This window comes from Cotesia typhae, unplaced genomic scaffold (genome assembly GCF_013202065.1).
Source record: "Cotesia typhae breed Kobodo isofemale line unplaced genomic scaffold, CoteBio_Ctyphae contig_5, whole genome shotgun sequence".
NCBI classification, from domain to species: Eukaryota; Metazoa; Arthropoda; class Insecta; order Hymenoptera; family Braconidae; genus Cotesia; species Cotesia typhae.
The window spans coordinates 9,680,703-9,699,795 of record NW_027423757.1 but is presented as its reverse complement, the minus strand read 5'-3'; the positions used below and the strand labels follow the sequence as shown (position 1 = coordinate 9,699,795).

At 27.9% G+C, this 19,093-nt stretch overlaps 5 protein-coding genes across 9 annotated transcripts; 1 reads left to right on the top strand and 4 right to left on the bottom strand.

Moving 5' to 3' along the window:
* Positions 1-1,057: 1,057 nt before the first annotated feature.
* Positions 1,058-4,018, bottom strand: Apt1 (Acyl-protein thioesterase 1). Its single transcript, XM_074247364.1, has 7 exons — positions 3,825-4,018; positions 3,378-3,409; positions 2,749-2,814; positions 2,632-2,679; positions 2,273-2,519; positions 1,666-1,830; positions 1,058-1,592 (listed from the first exon to the last, which is right to left on the bottom strand). The coding sequence occupies exons 1-7, from the start codon at positions 3,870-3,872 to the stop codon at positions 1,545-1,547; spliced, it is 654 nt and encodes a 217-aa protein (XP_074103465.1). The 5' UTR covers positions 3,873-4,018; the 3' UTR covers positions 1,058-1,544.
* Positions 4,019-4,251: 233 nt separating this feature from the next.
* Positions 4,252-7,166, bottom strand: Pop1 (POP1 ribonuclease P/MRP subunit). The gene is made up of 3 exons (XM_074247340.1): positions 6,958-7,166; positions 5,371-6,654; positions 4,252-5,291 (listed from the first exon to the last, which is right to left on the bottom strand). Exons 1-3 carry the CDS (start codon positions 7,076-7,078, stop codon positions 4,306-4,308), a joined length of 2,391 nt encoding a protein of 796 aa, XP_074103441.1. The 5' UTR covers positions 7,079-7,166; the 3' UTR covers positions 4,252-4,305.
* A 307-nt stretch (positions 7,167-7,473) lies between these two features.
* Positions 7,474-18,701, top strand: Pka-r2 (cAMP-dependent protein kinase type II regulatory subunit). 5 transcript variants are annotated; one of them, XR_012479749.1, is made up of 11 exons: positions 7,474-7,742; positions 7,840-8,377; positions 9,043-9,134; positions 10,158-10,241; positions 10,395-10,501; positions 10,628-10,886; positions 11,018-11,176; positions 11,280-11,382; positions 11,529-11,703; positions 16,273-16,425; positions 18,586-18,701. XR_012479749.1 is itself a non-coding variant. In XM_074247351.1 (10 exons), the coding sequence occupies exons 2-9, from the start codon at positions 8,164-8,166 to the stop codon at positions 11,657-11,659; spliced, it is 1,149 nt and encodes a 382-aa protein (XP_074103452.1). In that variant the 5' UTR covers positions 7,474-7,742; positions 7,840-8,163; the 3' UTR covers positions 11,660-11,703; positions 12,137-13,317. The 5 variants fall into 5 exon arrangements, 3 of the variants coding, with proteins under 3 accessions (XP_074103452.1, XP_074103451.1, XP_074103453.1); XR_012479748.1 differs by lacking the exon at positions 18,586-18,701 and adding an exon at positions 16,558-16,694; XM_074247351.1 differs by lacking the exons at positions 16,273-16,425; positions 18,586-18,701 and adding an exon at positions 12,137-13,317.
* LOC141530315 (uncharacterized) lies at positions 16,160-18,028 on the bottom strand. The gene is made up of 3 exons (XM_074247354.1): positions 17,668-18,028; positions 16,954-17,337; positions 16,160-16,888 (listed from the first exon to the last, which is right to left on the bottom strand). Exons 1-3 carry the CDS (start codon positions 17,707-17,709, stop codon positions 16,265-16,267), a joined length of 1,050 nt encoding a protein of 349 aa, XP_074103455.1. The 5' UTR covers positions 17,710-18,028; the 3' UTR covers positions 16,160-16,264.
* On the bottom strand, positions 17,987-19,080 carry LOC141530325 (uncharacterized). The gene is made up of 3 exons (XM_074247366.1): positions 18,946-19,080; positions 18,543-18,874; positions 17,987-18,124 (listed from the first exon to the last, which is right to left on the bottom strand). The coding sequence occupies exons 1-3, from the start codon at positions 18,964-18,966 to the stop codon at positions 18,067-18,069; spliced, it is 411 nt and encodes a 136-aa protein (XP_074103467.1). The 5' UTR covers positions 18,967-19,080; the 3' UTR covers positions 17,987-18,066.
* Positions 19,081-19,093: the final 13 nt, after the last annotated feature.

Here is a 19,093-nt window from a genome sequence, read left to right as displayed (position 1 = left end):
CATTATCAACTATAAAAACTCACTCGGTAAAAAAATTAAGCCTAATGTATCAAATTTCTAATTGACATAATTGTAAATACTAAATATTGACTCAATTAAATTATTTATAATTAATTATTTTATAATTAATAGTCATTTAAATTTTTTAATTTAATGAAGAGACATCTCATGGAATTTTTTTGTAATATTTTTACTGCAGTAATATTTTACACTGATAGGCGGCAGTAATCATAATAGCCATGATGGGGTAAATTATTTTAACTATGCAAGTGTTCATAAAAAATATTAGTAATGACATTAAAGTTAGCTGTCACTTGACAATTTTTTAATTTTTTTTTAACAAATAAATTTGCTCCAAAAAAATTATTTTTAAAAAGTTGCATTTGTAGTTTTAAAAAATTTTTAAATGTCAAGTTTTTTTTGCCATAATTTATTTGTTACAAAAATTCTTAAAATTATCAACTATCTGCTAAGTTAATTTTCATTAAAGTTAGCTGTCATTTAATAAATTTTTGATTTCATTTAACAATTAAATTAATTTTTAAAAATTGCATTTTTAATTTTTTTTAATTTCTACATGACAATTTTTTTTTATCTTTTTTGCCATAATTTATTTTTTAAAAAAATTTCTAAAATTTATTAAATATCTTCTAAATTAATTTTCACATATTAGTATGTATAATTATTAAGGACTAATTTTTAAAATCAAAATTTCTTAAACAATTTTTTAGAGACCCTCTAAAAATTTAATCAAATTAGTTGACCATTTTTATTATTATCATTATTGTACACATTTTCTATTTTAATAAGGGAAACACTGCTTACATATCTATAAATACAATCTAGCTGAAAAATAAAATATAAATATTAATAATTACACTAAAAATTTATCATAATTACTGAAACTAACATAGTAGAATAATCTATTTTATATTCAGTTTTTAAAAGCGTATAATAAACGTAAGTTTGATAATTGAAATAAAAACTTAAAGATTAGGAAGTTTAAAATTTTAATTAAGCTTCAGTAAACTAGTCGAAAAAAAAAAGCAAATATTCATCAGTTCAATTTTTATATTACAATTTTTGGAAGATAATAAATAAATTGATTACAAGGGTCAATTATTGGAGCAATTACTAATAAATTATTGATAATCAAAGCGTTAAGTTATCGTAATCATAGTAATAACAAATACGTCCAAGTCTATGCATAATTACTACGATTAAGAATTAATCTCAATATTTTTAATAATCAACTTGATCATACATAATTTAATTATTTAAATAAGCCTCTTTTGCACACAAGGACAAAATAGATAAATTTTTAGTATTTTGTGGAATTGATTGTACACTGGCCTAAAGGAATGTTTTTTGTTTTGATTTTTTTTTTTTTTTTTTTATTTCAGATGATTTTTCGAGTGTTTTACTCGCTATTGCCGATATTTTGACGCTATTCAAATAGTTATTAAAGTAAAGTAATAATAATAATAATCTTGACTTATGAATTATTGTAATATCAATTTAAAGACTGCTGAAATCAATATTTATTACGGTTTTACAAGTTTTTCAATGAAAGATTTCATGTCTTGCATTTCCTGAAAACAAATAAAATAATATTAATAAATTCAAATGAATTTTTGTATTTGATTAATAATTAATTTAACATACCTGATCACAGGATGAATGCATCATTCCACTGTATGTTTTAAACTTTACTTGTGACATAAATTGTTTAAGAAGCGACGCTGTCATCTGTCCCCATTTGTAAGGAACAATAGGATCACAATCACCATGACATTGTAATACTGGTATATTTTTATTACCTACAGCATTCTAGAAAAATAAAAAATAAATATAAATTTAAAAATATCAATAGTTAACTAAGAAAGTACATTGCACTTTATCAAATATCTTGTGAACTATTGACATTTTTAAAGATATAAGCTCACCCCGACATTACACTCATCAAGACTTTTCATTTGAGTACCTACATCAATTTTTCATATATTTATATATATATATATATGTATATATGAAAAATATATCGAAATTACAAGTGAGTATTCAAATGAAAGCTCTTGATGAGTGTAACATCGGGATGAGCTTATATATTTAAAAACGTCAATAGTTAAAAAAATGCAGTGCAATTTAACAAAAGTCATTATTTGCTTAAGCAAAATTTTATTTATTTCTAGTTCACAAGTCACGGCAGTCCTATAGTGACTACAAGGTTGCTAGTAAATAAACAAGAAATTAATCAGCTAAAATAACTTACTGCGGGAAATTTTTGATGAAGAGGAAGCCAAGCAGACAGTGCAATAACACCAGCTAGAGGTTCAGGAAAAGTTAGAGCACTGTAAAGAGCCAAAGCTCCTCCTTGACTAAATCCACCGAGAACAATTCGTTTTGATGGAATTCCAGCAGCTACTTCTTCAGCAATCATACCGTGGACCATTTCTGAAGCTTTGCGAATACCTTCCTCATCTTCTGGACCGGTCGCATCTAAAGTTCGTAAATCAAACCTGAAAATATTTTCCGCGTCAGTAAAAATGAATAATATAGTGTCTTGTGTCTATTGAAGTTGTGTCAATCAATTCATTGACGTAGGTGACAAATGAATATTTAATGACTTACCAAGAAGGCATTTTAAAGCCTGCGTTGAGTGTAACTGGCATTGTAGGACTGTGGAGACATACTTTCATTACATATTTGATAATAAAATTTTTTTTTAAGTATTTATGTTAAACTTACGCAGTAGGACATATAACTTTCATGTGGGGTGCTTTGATAGCGCCCATTGAAGTAGCCCATCCATGTCTGAAATTTAATATAGTTCATTAAATAATACTGAAATTAAAAAACAAATTACAATGTTTTTTTTTTGCTTTTACAACAATTATATAATTATGTAAAAAAATTCTACACGCAGAAAATAAATTAAAAAATTAGAAGTAGGAATTCTTAAAAATATTTTTTATTAATAAAATTACAACTAAAAAGATATTTTTAAAAAATTGCACTTGTAGTTTTTTAATGACATTAAATTGAGCTGTCACTTCACAATTTTTTTAATTTTCTTTAATAAATAAATTGTGGTAAAAAAAAATATTAAAAAATGGACCTGTAGGAATTTTAGTAAATTAAAAATACATTTTTTTTAAAAATAATTTTTTACGATAAATTTTTTTCTTAAAGAAAATTAAAAAAATTATCAAATGACAGCTAAATTAAATGTCATATTTTTTATAAGTGAAATTATTTTTTTAATTGCACAATTTAAATTTTTTCAATAAAAAATTTCTAAAAATTTTTAAGTGTCAGCTAACTTCATTTTCATAATAATAAATATTATTGTTTATTGATAATAGAGATGGACTTACCCTGTATCGCCAAGGCCATGGAAAAATATCAGCTAAAATAAAAATGAAATATAAATTAATTTTCATATTAGTGACTATGTATAAAATCTTGTATATCTATATAAAAAAAGGCCATTGTGCGTTTATTATTATAAGCTCAAAATAGATCTACTATGTACCACTGACAGATTAGTCGCTAGATCAATCATTTTATCTGTTCGTAAATTAACATCGAACTTAGTAAATATTTACAATAAATATAATCTGAAAGTGAGTAATTAATAAAGTGAAAGCAAATGATAAATGGTATTTGATATAAATTATATAAGATACATTGCATTTAAAAAAAAAAAAAAAAAAAAAAAGTTTACGTGTAATGTTAATGCAGATAGAGTTTTTAATTTAATTGGTTATGAAATGTAGAACAATGTGAATAATAATTAAATATAAAGATTAAACAAATATTACCGTTGCTGTGTGTTTAGTAGTGGCTGCTATTACTACTGGAGTTGTCATTTTAGTTAATTATTTTTTGGTTAGTTGCAAACTGGACTTTTAGCTCCAAAAAAATGGAAAAAGCGTGGAAGAGCACTGTGATGTCAAATTCGTAAATACGAAGTTTTTATAGTGGGAGAACGACGGACACACTACAAATTTATTCAACTAGTAACTAATTCAATTTCTTCTAGCTGTAGTTGGTAGTTGTAGAATATTACTAAATCACGTGATTGTAATTTTATATACGATTGGCTATTCAATTGTTCCGTGGGTCCAATAAAATTTTATAAAATCTACTTTTACGTTCTGATTGTTATCTACTACTAATCTATCAAGTAATGATTTTTTAATTTACTATCTATGTATAAGAGTGATATCATAAAACACTAGCAGTGTATAATATATAAAATATTAAACTTTATTAAAAAATTGAAAACATGGATATATCTATTTACGAATACAAATTAACAATATCTAATCTAGCACATCGATATTGTCTTGTTTGTATATTTCTAACAAGAACCATATTATTTTTCATTTTTAATAATTCTAATAAAGGCAGAGCTACAACATATCCCCACCCAAAGCAGCTGCATTCGGAAAAGGAAAATCCTCCTTGAGCTACGTAACCAATTACTTCTCTATCACATGATTTCCTAACAGCAGTACATTGTTGTAAATAAAGTTCATCCATGATTTTTTTCTGCTCTATTTTTTTGGCTTCTAAAAAGGCCTTTAGAACAGGAGGTTGTCCTGTTTTTCTGGCTAGAATTCGTTTTCTTCTTTCGCTTTTCAATAACATTTTATGTTTTATCCTCAATGCTTTTCTTTTCGCTTCAAACTTATCAATTCTTTTTTTCTCAATAGGCCCACCCCATTTTCTATCCTCGTTAAATTTTTTTAAATCTTCTTCGGTAGGCAGACAAATGATGGCAAAATTATTGGGTTTTCCCTTGGTTTCAACAGTTACTTTCACAGTTACTAGGTATGATTTATCAAGAACTGTAGAATCATGAAGATTTAAAGATAGAGGTTTATGTTTTTTTCTGATGAAACTGTTAAATGCCTGAGATAATGCATCTATTATTTTAGGATCACGTAATACTTGGACAGTGTCTGTATCAGTCCACTCTTTTATCAGCATTCTCCATTCGCAGTTAAATGGACTTGATATTGAAAGCTTGGTAAAATTAACTCTCCTGTTTGGTGGGTAGCGAAAATATTTATTTTTCAATTTTATCCGCGTTTCTTCAGCTTCTCGATTATATTCAGGGGTGTCAGGATGATGTATGTCGGGATGATTGAGCATCATGCTTTCGAAAATAGCTGATCGGTGTTCGCGGAGTCCAATAGGTCGAGCACATCTGTAAATAAAGCTCAGCCAAAATGGAAGCGCCCATCCGGCAGGTAGAATAATATCAATACCCGAATTAAATCCTGAAAAAATTTTGAATATTAAAATTTATTAAGCAATATTAAAAATTGTAATAAAAAAAATTAATTAAACAAGACTTACCAATACTTTTATTATTAGCTTCCGTACCAGGATGTTGTACTAAAATAACAGGAACTTTGGTAATTATATCTTGATTAAATCCTTGATCATTTTCAACTCCCGGAACTAAATTACCACTTTTAAGTTTATTAATCTGTTCAGTCGACTTAAAGTTATTTTTAACATCCCCTCGGACCGATGACTCCCACAGTGGACTGGCTGCTGAAGAAGGATCAACATTAATAACATCATAACTTTGAGTGGATGATTTGAATTCTACTTTGGTTCTTTTGGGAGGAAAAAAGAATCTTGGATCCAACACTGTCAGCCCTAGAATACCATGTCGCGGAAATTGATTTGGTGAATTTAATTTTTTTAACTTATCAAAGCAATCTTTCTGCTTGTCAAATGATTTTTGATGACTCAATTCTTGATACCACAATTTGTGCCACGGCTGGGCAATATCTACTTCCATATTTTCTAAACTACTCGATACTTGATTTAATTTTAATGGACAACGCAATGCATCAGTTATCACAGTTGGTGCCATTGGTCCCCTCAATCGAAATCTATTAAGCGTCAGAAATTCTAAACTACAACCAGTTGCATTTACAAATAATTTAGCCGATAAAGTTGATTCTGCTGTAGAAGATACTTCTGTCAAATTAAAGCTTGAAACCAGCTCATCCAGGACATCTTTAATCAAAGAAGGGTGAACCCACATCCACATTGTTTTGTCACCCAAACAATCTAGTCGCCACATGAAATTAATTACTCCCACAGGGCATCCATTAGCCCTATAAAAAGTCAGAGATCCTTCTCTATCTCCTTTCTTATAAGCATTAGCTCCAAAAGACTTTTCATATTTACAATGAACCTTCAAGGCCGTCACTAATACATCCACCGGTCCCTTTAACTCAAGACAATTATAATAAGAAATATCTTGAATAGTACAGTGTCCTTTTACCGTCCGATAACACGAGCGACTGGCTTTATCATTAGAGAAATGCGCTATTTTAAATCCCCATTTTTCCGTCATGTGAAACCTCTTGGCATGCCAAATATGTGTCTCCAGCCACAAATTCTTCCTCTGTCTCCTCTTGTACTCGGACAACAAATTATGAGGTCGTCGTCGATACTTCCTAGAAGGCCTTTTGGGTACTCCAGGTTTCCCAGACTTCTCCATTTGTGTCTTATGCGCTTCTCTGAGTCTTCTAGGCATACGCTTAGCATTGTGAGACATTACCCTCCTTCGCATATGTATCGGCAATCGTTGAAAAATCAGCTTCGTCTGCTGAGGATTTTCTAAAATAATATTAAAATAAGTTATATGTAAGGCCCTTATGACATTTAAATTAGCTGTCACTCCACAATTTTTTTAATTTTCTTTAATGAATAAATTATAGCAAAAAAAAAAATTATAAAAAAATGGACTGGTAGAAATTTTAATAAATTAGAAATGCAATTTTTTAAAACAAATTTTTTTGTTAAATAAAATTAAAAAATTGTCATGTGACAGTTAAATTAAATTTCATAAGGCCCTTAGGGAGCTAAGGCTTCAGGGTCTAAAAATTTTGATAAATAAATAAATAAATGTAACCTATATACCTATAGCATACGTCATAGCAGCTATTTCATTTGCACGAGCAGCTGCTAATTTATTTATTTCAACATCTCGTGGCAGAGATACTGATCCACCAAGAAGCTCATCAAATTGTGGTTTATCCATAATTAATTAATTACTGTTTTATTATTATAACATACACGTGCTCATTGATTTTTATAATTCACACAAATCACACCATACGCAATCGGTATCTATGACAACCACTTACTATAGTTTATTTATGTACTCTACATTACATTGAAACCGGAAATCACCTTTAACCGCGAATATTTAAATTACATTGACATATATATCGCCATCTTGATCTAAATATACTTATAAATAAGTTAATTCAATTCAAAGTTAATTATTTCAGCGCGGTAATAATTATTATTATTTTGTTTTATTTTTTGGTTAAAATTATTAGTTTTTAAATTTAAACAGCTGAGGTTATGACGAAACACGCAAGTACGCATTAATAATAAATCAATTATCCCAAAAAAAAAGGTCGACTTTCGTCAAGTCGATCACACAGTGTCGTCGCCATTTTTCGAGGTAGGCAAGCAGCCAGGCGGACGTCAAGTCGGGCCGTGGGTCGCACGGTTGTGGGTGTTTCACAGTTTTATTGAAGCGTAAAAAAATTACAGTAACTCAATCCAAAGATTCATAAGTTATAAAATTACCAGTAAACAATTAAATGATTAGTTAAAAAATAATATTTATTATTAGAAAATATTAGACTGTAGTTTGAAATAAGAACGGGTTATTTATCCTGAGGATTTATAAGGTAAGAGGGCAGCTTAATTCAAGAGGACGTACAGTTCATCCTCTGTTTGACTTTTTGATCATTGAAAAATTTTTGTGTTGTTTTTTTTTATAAACAGTTTGGAGTTACGTTACAAAAGTGAAAAGATTCAAGATTTATTGGTGATTACTGGACGAGATTGATCCGCTTAAAGAGACTGCGGATGAATAAACGGCTTGGGTGAAAAAAAGTCTGTATAAATATACACATATATAGGAGATATACAGATATATCAATACCTACTATACATATTGTATTAATAAGCTTATAGAGGCCTATATAATAATAATAACAATAATAATAATAATCATCACAAGAGAAGAAAGTGGTGGTGTACGGCCTCACGTCCTCGGCGCACGAGTTTACTCTCGGCGGTCGGCTTCGATTTTCTCCGGGCGCGACGATGAGTTGCCAAAGAAACGCTGGCAAGATCACGGTGCCCGAAGACCTCAGGAATATACTACTTGAGTTTACGATCAGTTATCTCCTCGAGCAACCTGGCGACATAATTGATTATGCTGTTGAATTTTTTACTCGTTTACGTGATAATCGACAAACAATGTTGATTCAATCTAATGCTACGTGTTCATCAACACCCGACGAATCTGTCGAGGAAGGTGAGTTTTGTTTTTTTTTTATTATTATTATTTAAAAATTTTTTTCATTCTTTTGCACTGTTTATTTATCATTTGGAATTCTCTGCTTGAGATATTAACAAACAGGTGTAGTTATTTGAGAGAGTACTCGCTCTAATTGGCTCCACTTTTGATGGCATTCAACAATTGGACATTCCTCAAGGCGGTGTACAGAGTACATTTGTACTTTGATATAAATAGAATTTACAAGGGAAAATTGTAACTGTCTTAAGTTAACATCTGTGCAAATACTATTCCGTAATTTATGTAAATGAATATACATATGCTAGAACTATGATTATCAATGTGATCTGTAAACTTCATTTCAATCTTTCATTGAAACCCGACTACCAAGATATATTTGTTTATTTATAAATTTAAATAATATATAACAGAGAAATACTTGGTATTACATTATCAGGAAATGTCATCAAAATTTACCGTCTTGTTATTGCGCTACGTTAATCATTTTATTATCCATTGGGTTAAATACAATGAGTATATAACGTGAATTGTTATCGATTAAACTGCGATTGAGATATTTAGATTGAATTTGATGACAGATTTCAATAGTTTGATAAACCCACGCAAAACTTAACTTGTTGGTATAAATAACTTTAATTTTCTTGTGTGAATTAAATTTTCAGAGCCACCCGTTGGTAGATTCGCTATCAGGAGAAAAAGCGTTTTTGCCGAGACTTATGATCCAGAAGAAGATGAAGAAGATGAGGGTGCCAAGGTGAAATTCATTATTATATATTTAAATAATTCTTAATTACAATTAATTTTATTTTATCAGCTCATATTAATTAACTTATTGATTATTTATATTCATTGAATATTATTACGAGAATTTTTGTTATTTTTAGATATTTTATTCCTCTACAAGATACGAACAAAATTTTAGTTTTCACTTTATTTGCTATATCATCCGAGCGCGCTCTCCAAGAGAGTTTCTCGTCATTTGCACCTGATTCTCTTTGAGAATTACAAAAGGTTTGCCTTGTTCGATCATGCGTGCGATAAAAAAGCCTTTATGACGTCAGGGCACATGCTCGATAACCCCGGTATATATATAATGTGTACGGGACAATTCAAGCGATATGATGTTGACAGGTTGTCCAATATAATTTACACGTAGAGTAAGCCTAGCCTTTTCATTCAGCTAAAATATTCATTTTACTTTTAATTAGCTCATCCAATATTATTGCTATTATATCAATAGTAATAATAATAATATATAATAATAATAATAATAATAATATTTATTACTATTATTATTATTTTCATCATCGTCATCTATTGTCAACAATCTTATTTCTAATTACCGTAATGACCTCTTCAATTAATTCGCAATAATAACGACCACTTGTATTTTCCGCGTTAACAGAACTTTTTATCAAGCTATCGAGTTAATGAATAAGTCTAAGGTTCTAAAAGAATTTTCTTTGATTGTTATTATTATTGTTTTTTAAAATTTTTATTTGTGTTTCATAAAAAATAGATACAGGTGATGTAGCCGCAGGGTCGATGTAAAGAAGCACATGACATGCGCGAAGTAACAATTATCTAGATGCCTTGTAGTTTCTCAAACTCTAAAGTTTTTTATTTTTTCTCATTATTTTATTTCATGCTCCCTACTTCGCTTTTTAAATTAATTAATTTTATTAAAAAAAAAAAAATCTGATAAGAAACTTTTGATAAAACTGATAAAATATTAATGACTCAATTTTATTATATTTTTTTCTACTATTTTAAATAGATGGTGTATCCAAAAAGCGACGAACAGCGGCAGAGGTTGAGCGAGAGCGTTAAAAATATTCTTCTATTCCGTGCTCTCGATAAGGTATAAACCCAATATTAATATACATATATGTATGCAGGCATAATAATAGAAGTAGTATACAGTACTCAAAAAAATTTCGTTCAATATTTCCGATATTTCGTTAGTGTCAAACGCCGATAAAATATAATCTGGTTTGTATTGAAATGTTTTCAGGAACAAATGGCAGATGTACTGGATGCGATGTTTGAAAAGAACGTCGAACCGGGAGATTATATCATACGTCAGGGCGATGATGGTGATAATTTTTACGTCATTGAGAGGTAGGCCTTGAACTAAAACGACCAATGACATTTTAGCAAACTAAATGCGATTTGAATTTAAATGGATTTTTTGTTGTTGTTCTTTTAACTTTATTTATTTATACGTTTTATCTGTTTTATTTAAAGAGGCAAGTTTGAGGTATACGTTAAAGATCCATCAGGCAAGGATATGTTGATCCACACGTACGATAACGGCGGAGCATTCGGAGAATTGGCGCTTCTTTACAACATGCCACGTGCAGCAACTATTAAAGCCATCACGAAAGGCACACTGTGGGCCATGGATCGGCAAACATTCCGACGTATATTGTTAAAGTCTGCATACAAGAAACGTAAAATGTACGAGAATTTGATCAACAAAGTCCCGATGCTAAAGTCGCTCGAGGTTTGTATTGCAGTAACAAATCGATGCCATGGTCATTGATTTTTTATTCTCATTCAACTAACATATACATATATAAATATATATTTATATTTATATTCATATATACATGATATGAATTTCGTTTATTATAGACTTATGAACGAATGAATCTCGCTGACGCATTAGCTCCGAAGCATTTTTCCGACGGCGAACAGATTATCCGTCAAGGCGATATGGCCGATGGGATGTACTTTGTCGAGGATGGGGTTGTTAGGATCACGATTATCGGTGAAAACGGTCGTGAAGTAGAGGTAAGTTGACATTTAGATGCATCCTATTTATTGATGCGCCGACAAGTTGTTAATATTGTTATTGAGATAACTAAACTTTGTATATCATTATCTTTGTTTTTAGATCAATCGTGTACCCGCTGGTGGTTATCTAGGTGAACTGGCTCTAGTCACACACAAGCCACGCGCTGCCTCTGCGTACGCAGTTGGAAATGTCAAGCTTGCCTGTAAGTGTACAACACAATATAATGTCCCTCCTAGTATCTGTTTCTGAGCATCAACTTTATCGATTAAACTTTCTACTCAGCCTAAGTGAATATACCATACTTAATTTGAACCCTCGACTAACTTGTCTTGTAATTTTACTTTAAAGTTTTGGATGTCGAGGCTTTTGAACGGTTGCTTGGTCCTTGTATGGAATTGATGAAGCGCAATATTGACGACTATGAAGATCAATTAATAAAGATATTTGGCAGTAAAACTGACATCTCCGACATCCGATGAATGTCCAAGCAGGCAGCAACCTAAGGGCATCGCGTCGTTTTATGGTAATTTTCACGATATACTGACGCTCGATATAAGCACTTAATTCTTCAACACCTGCTTAAAAACAATTGCATTCATGGTATTTTGAGTATATATACAAGTATACAAACACACACATATATATATATATATATATATATATATATATATATATATATATATATATATATATATATATATATATATATATATATATATATATATATATATATATATATATATATATATATATATATATATACCTATACATACATATATTTTTTTTCATCCTTGATGGATGTCACTCGTGCAATTGCCCTCAAGTGAAAACAAAGTATAAATATTAATTATAAATATATATATATATATATATATATATATATATATATATATATATATATATATATATATATACATATATGATATAAGTTTATCATGTGAGTATTATATCTGTAGCTAAACAAAATTTATACCTATTTAAATCTAAAAAAAATGAAACAATTTTCAAGTACAATCACTTTCGTATTATGGAAGCATAATTACGGAGAGTTTATTATCGAAATGAAGTTATGAATATATCACGTGAGACTGTAATGGATTGGAAAGTATTAAAAAACAATTTTATTATGACTTAATTAAAATCTTCCGTACGGTAAATAAACTAATAATAAAATAATAGTAATAATAATAATAAAATAATATTAACAATAATTATAATAATAATAATTATAATAAAAATAATCAATTACCGTACTAAGATGGAGAGATATTTGAGAATGTGCCGATTGTTTTTCCACTCTCTTATTTTTGAATCGAGACCAAAAAATAATTAAAAAAAAATAACCAATTTATTAATTTATCAAGTTAAAGTCTTTCTCACTTGTATCTATATATTATATAAAAAATTAATACTTTTAATGAGAGGCATATTCATTAATAGATTAATTAATTCGATGTTTCGCGTACATTCATTCATTGTTCCCAGTAAATGTTCCAGTGAGAATAATACAAGAAACTTCCCAGTGATATGAGTTAGTAATTATGTGAGGAATAATAACAAAGAAAAACCAATAGAACTACTAATGTTTCTAGCTAACGGAAATTATTGATTTGTATAAATATCTTTTATTTTTTTAAATTAATGCTTGTTAGATTAAAAAAAATTTTTAAAATATCGTAACTGTCGGTAGATCATACGTTGCTACAAAACAAATACTCACTTGCGAATAATCAACATTTAAAGTAATAAATTTCGCGTACATATATCATTATTGTCAATAAACATATAAATAAATGTAAATCCAGGTGCAGTAGTAAAGAGTCGTTTTCCCAACCACTAACGTACACAGCAGGATAATATTATTGACACACTTAATATATTTACAAGAGCGAATCTCGTCGATTCTTATTATATTGATTTCATTAAATTACCCATACTGGATTTTTTATGGCAATTACTATCTGATATATATATACCTCGCGTGTCTCATATATATATTTATAAATTAAACTCAATTCTCTGATAACTAATAATCTTTGGAAGATTTGATGATAATTGTAGAGCGTATTAATTAAATCACGTATCAATTCGCTCTTTAATTGAAAAAAAAAAAAAAAAAAAAAAAAAAATGAATAAATTACATATTTAGTAATTTTACAAAAACAATCGAGCTTTTAATCACACGTACAGTAGATTTTTATGTTACCCTAGCCCAGTGAAGTCTATTATATAATCAAAGATGATATTTGTACGTAATTATTGTAGATAAATGTCATGTTTCTAGAGTATTAAACTACTGTATTATTTTTATACCAACTATTTGAAATTCACCATCAGAAAAAAAAATGATAAGGGTAATAATTAAATTTGATACCTCAATAATCTGAAGAAAAAAAAAGTATATTTAGGCAATCAAACATCTAGAGTGTGTGTTTATATGTCAATGTTAACCTGTTATTACTGCCCTTAATCGTAGTTTTTTTTTTTTTTTATTTTTTGAGTCAATGTTCTTCCGTGACTAGGACGTAAAAAAAATTGATTTGAAAATTGTCAAGTGATGATTGTATGTTATCGAATCGTAAATTCGATCTCATCCACTCATAACTGAAAATAAAAAAGCTATCATAAAAGGGAAAACAATTTTTGTGTGCAATTAAACACTTGGAATATAAAATCCTATATATATATATATATAATATCAGTACCTACTTTACCTTGACATCACTTGGGCATTGTTCTTGTAGTTAAATAAAGTTAAAAAATAATTGCGAGAAGCACATACATACATTGTATTATTATAATTTATATATGTATATTATATATTAAAATTATATTGAATATTGTCTTTACGTACAATAGCTTCTAGAAGAACAAAAAAAAAGCGATAAATTTTATTTAAATTTATTAAGATAAATATATCTTTATTATTGTGTTATATATTTAATATAAATTGTTGGTATTTATTATTACAATTGTCATTGTCATTTTAAATGTATGTTAACAGTATTTATGATAAGTGATTTATGAAAGTAATACTTTTTGAATTATCAGTGTGAAAAAGTGTTCCTCTTTTTATTATTGTTTTTTTTTCTTTATAATTTAAATATTTCAAATAATCTCATTTGTTTTTAATGATTGTGAAAGAATTTATAAAAATGTTTTATATATATATATATATATATGCAATGATATATAAAATAATTGTCTGGGTTAATATTACATTATATTGAAAAATTATAAATATATGTAAGTGAGTTAATAAGAAGAGATAAAAGAAATATTAAAATTACGTAAGTTATTAAGTCATGTATGTGTGTCATTATAATAAATATTTTCCAAAGATGGAAAATAATAACATAAGAGCTTCCTTCGAGGCACATTAGTATAAAAGTCACGTTAAATGTTTTATTATTTATATTATATTAGTCAATTTATTATTGTCATTATTATTATTACCATTACTATTATAGATATAATGAATATGTCGAACAAAAGATTTTTCATATTATATATAGAAAGATTTTTATGTTCTTCATAGCGTTTGTGACACAAAACAATTGCAAAGAAGGTTGGGTGTATCGCGTTTATGATAAAAAATGAAAAAACAAGTTAAGGAATTTACGGCAAAAGCAATATTGAATAATATCTTCTCTATGATTGTCTTGTAAAGATTATTATTTATGTTTCTTTTATCGATAAATGAGCTTGCTTGAGAAGGTCGTAATGGCTTAACATAAAAATAAATAACTACGTGGATTTATTTAATTTATATTGTGTATGAATCTCCTTGAAAGAAAAAAAAGTAAAAGATAATAATCGATAAATTAGAAAATAAATAAAAATTTATAAATTATATAATTAAACCCTTTATTTCAATAAAAAGGGTTGATGTTTACTGTATGTCTTCGTCCATTAAATTGAGTACGTGTATATTACGTCAAGTGTACATTATTTAAGACGTTACGTTGCTTAGCACACACGTCATTAAATTTTATATTTATTTAAATGTTTACGCACACAACTAGCGCTTTATTGACAGATAATTATTACAATTATTATTGAATAATTAGTTATATTAATGTACTATCTAAATCAATAAGTAGAAGATCAAAGTTAGTGTATATGAAGAAGAAAAAATTTATTAAATTTACTTCTATTGTGAGATGAGAGAGCAAATCTATTAAGAAATTTATCTGACGGCGAGGTATAAATTTTTTTCCATTATAAATTATAAAATTAATGTCAACTTGAACAAAAAAAAAAAAAAAAAAAAAAAAAGATAATAAAAATATCATTGCCGACTTCGAATGCTGATCTAGCAAGTCGTGATATAATGACTAACGCACGAGTGCAGCTGGCCTGGCCGTGTCGGATAATAAAATATTAAATAATCATATCACTCAATATTTAACAGTCCAACAAAATAATAGTAATAATAATAATAAATTACCAAACAATTATATCACGGGTTGCTAATTTTGTTTATTAAAAATGATCAAAATGTCTGAAAAGTCTATAAGATTAAATAATAAACAGCATTCGCGTCGGAAGTATTGTTACTTCATAGATTATAAGTTGTTCTAGTCCTTAAGTTGATCGTTATTTTACTCAACTATTTATGAAGTAAAAAAAAAATAATAATATTAATAATAATAAGAAATAATAATAAAATAAAAAAAGATAAAAGATATAATTGCCAATTATCGAAGCTAATAGATATCTGACTATTCGAATAAGTCTTTATGCTCAAGCTTCTACAAACTCTTATCACTGTCAATTCATATATATTTATTGATCATAACATATATGTACTAAATATACCTTATGCATCTGTACTGCGCACTGGAATTTATCTGAAGCAAGAGACTTATTTGAGAAGTTTAATAACAATAATAAATATCTAACAATAAAATAAATAGATAGTGTAATCAAAGTTAATATATAAAAAATAAATAAATAAATAAATAAATGGACCTGGATTATTGGTAGTGATTTAATTACCTTGTAATTATTTATGTATTTAAAAATATTATTTACAGTTTTATAAATCTTCCTTTTTAACAAATACTAGATTCTCCTGTCTGTTATTTAGCCACAAGATCATCTTGATGAACAACATCAACAAAAGCCAGAGCCGTTAGCAAGGTTGAATGAAGCTGATCACGATTTACGCCGTGAGATGACTTGTAGTTGGAAATCAAGTCAGCGTCAACTGTAATTTTCGGAAAATCGGGTATTTTGTGATGTAAGTTGCCTTCTAAAACATTTTTAATTATAGATTCTGGGGGCATTATTTCATTGCCAACAGTTAAATTAAATCGTTTGGCTGGAGACCGCGGTGCCATCATGAAAAAATTATTAATCTTTTGGTCCTCAGTACTGCTGCTGTTATAATTATTACTTAATCGTCGACGCATACCCAAGATGCTGATAACAGTAGCTATTACTTGCTGTCGTTGTACATAAAATGCATAAGCAGTTCCTTTTAATTTACTCATTGATGTATAAGGATCAGCTTCCATAACGTAAGCATCTGCATCAGGTATTCGCTCGGTTATACTACTGACCGTATTAATTAAAGAAACTAAATTTGTTTTTGATAGATTTTCAATGTTCCTCTGTTCCCACTGAGTCAAATTATTCTTTTGGAGCAGCGCCCAGCTTATCGTACTGCCCCAAATATGTAAGCCGACTACAGATTTTATGCTCTAATAAATTGAACGTAAATTAATTACTGACTTGAAATAAAATTAAATATAAATTTCAAATTTACCTCGCGAGTATCTCTATCAACTACGGGCACAGTTATAGCTTTTACAGGTTTAGTTAACTTGGTAGTAATTTTTGGTTTTCCTCCACCCAATATAGACTTGCAAAGTTTTATCAACGAAGGCACATCTTGAGTGACAAGAACATCACTGAAGCTCTCAAAATTTCTATTCCTCTCTTTGTAATCCAAAAGCTTTTTTAACCGGGCTTTTTTTATGTCATACTTCTCGAAATCTGTTTCTGAACAATTGTTTATAGTTTTAACTATCAATAACTCCTCTTCTTCACTAAACGCCTTTGGTTTTTGAATTTCTGGATTATTTTTTAGTCCTTTAGACTCTTCTAATCTAACAGCTGATGTGAAGAAATTTAATCTTGACAAGTGAACCTGAAAATTTTTTATTTTAATTATTTATGACATTAAAGTTAACTGTCACTTGACAATTTTTTAATTTTCTTTAACAAAAAAATTTGTTCTAAAAAATTATTTTTAAAAAATTGCATTTTTTATTTGTTAAAATTTCTACAAGTCTATTTTTTTAATAATTTTTTTTTTTTTGCTGTAATTTATTTGTTAAAGAAAATTAAAACAATTGTGAAGTGACAGCTAAATTTAATTTCATCAATTTTTTTTTTTAATAGAGTAAAAAAAAATAAAATACATAATTCAATCAATTTGACATTTCGAATATAAAATAATAAAATATAAACAAGTTACCGGTTTAATTGCTTTTTTCAGTGTCCTTATTATTGTTGACATCTTGAATTAAATATTTTATAATAGTTGTCATAAAATAATTTTATATAAACAACTGTCTTGTGAAATAAAACTTTTTGTGGTGATTGTTATGCTCAACAATATTTATATGTATTTGGTATATGGTTAACCTTTAAATACTAAGGAATGTTTGTTTGAAAATAAAAATAATAATTTAACTTGGATATTAGATTTATTTTTATTTGCAAAAGTTTACAAATAAAACTACATTCTTTTATTCACTACAATTTATATTGATATTTTTTAAGAACTTTCATGAGAAATTTTAAAGTCATGTGCGTTCAATGTACAACCGCTAGTCCGCCCTAGTGACTCCTTAACGATGTTCGTGAGATATTTTCAAACGGAGTCAAAATAACGAGGGATGACAATTGGAGGACGTTTATCATTAGATTTTCTGAAAAAATTCAGATTATTTATTTTAAATAAAATAATTATGACATTAAAATTAGCTTTCACTTGACAATTTTTTAATTTTCTTTAACAAAAAAATGTGTCCTAAAAAATAATTTTTTAAAAATTGCATTTTAAATTTATTAAAATTTCTACGAGTCCATTTTTTTAATAATTACAGCAAGAAAAATTAGAAAAAAAAAAAACATTTTTTTAAAAATTACACTTACAGTTTTTTAATTTTTTTACAAATGAAAATTTTTTTTATTTTTTTGTAATCATTTTTTTAATGAAAAAAAAATCTGAAAAATTTTTAAATAGTATTTTTAATAATTTTCTAGATCTAGTTTATTTGTCAAGAAAAATCAAAAAATTGTCAAGTGTCTGCTAATTTCAGTATCATATGAAAAGTTAATAAATACCTTGGAGGCCAGTAAGTAATTTCAGACATAACTTTTTTTTCAGGATGCTGAGAAGGCATTGACTCGTGCTGATGTTGATTAGAATTTATTTGATTACTAGTGATCAAGATAGTATCATTGACACTAGGTTTATCTAGAACTTGATTACTCATTGAAGACCATGTAAAAAATTCACCAGGTATTTTAACATTTTTCTCAGATTTCCAAAGATTGACTAGAGCTTCAGATTGATAGTAAGGCTGTACAGTATAAACCAATGTCCATGGTTTAATAGTTCTAGGATCTTTAAAATCTTCTTGACAATCGGCTCCAAGCAGAAGAACTCCTAGTAACTATTCAAATTAATTCATTAATTAATTATACTAAAAATTTGATTTGTTATAAATTAAATTTAAAAACTTACGAAGAACACTCGTGAAATCATTTTGTTTTGTACTGATAAGTTTGTTAGAAGCTGGACTATTTATACTGTTTTTCATCAGGATTAAATCTTAGGAGGATAAGTATTGTTTTACAAATCAAGGACCCTGATCAAAGGATTAGATCGATAG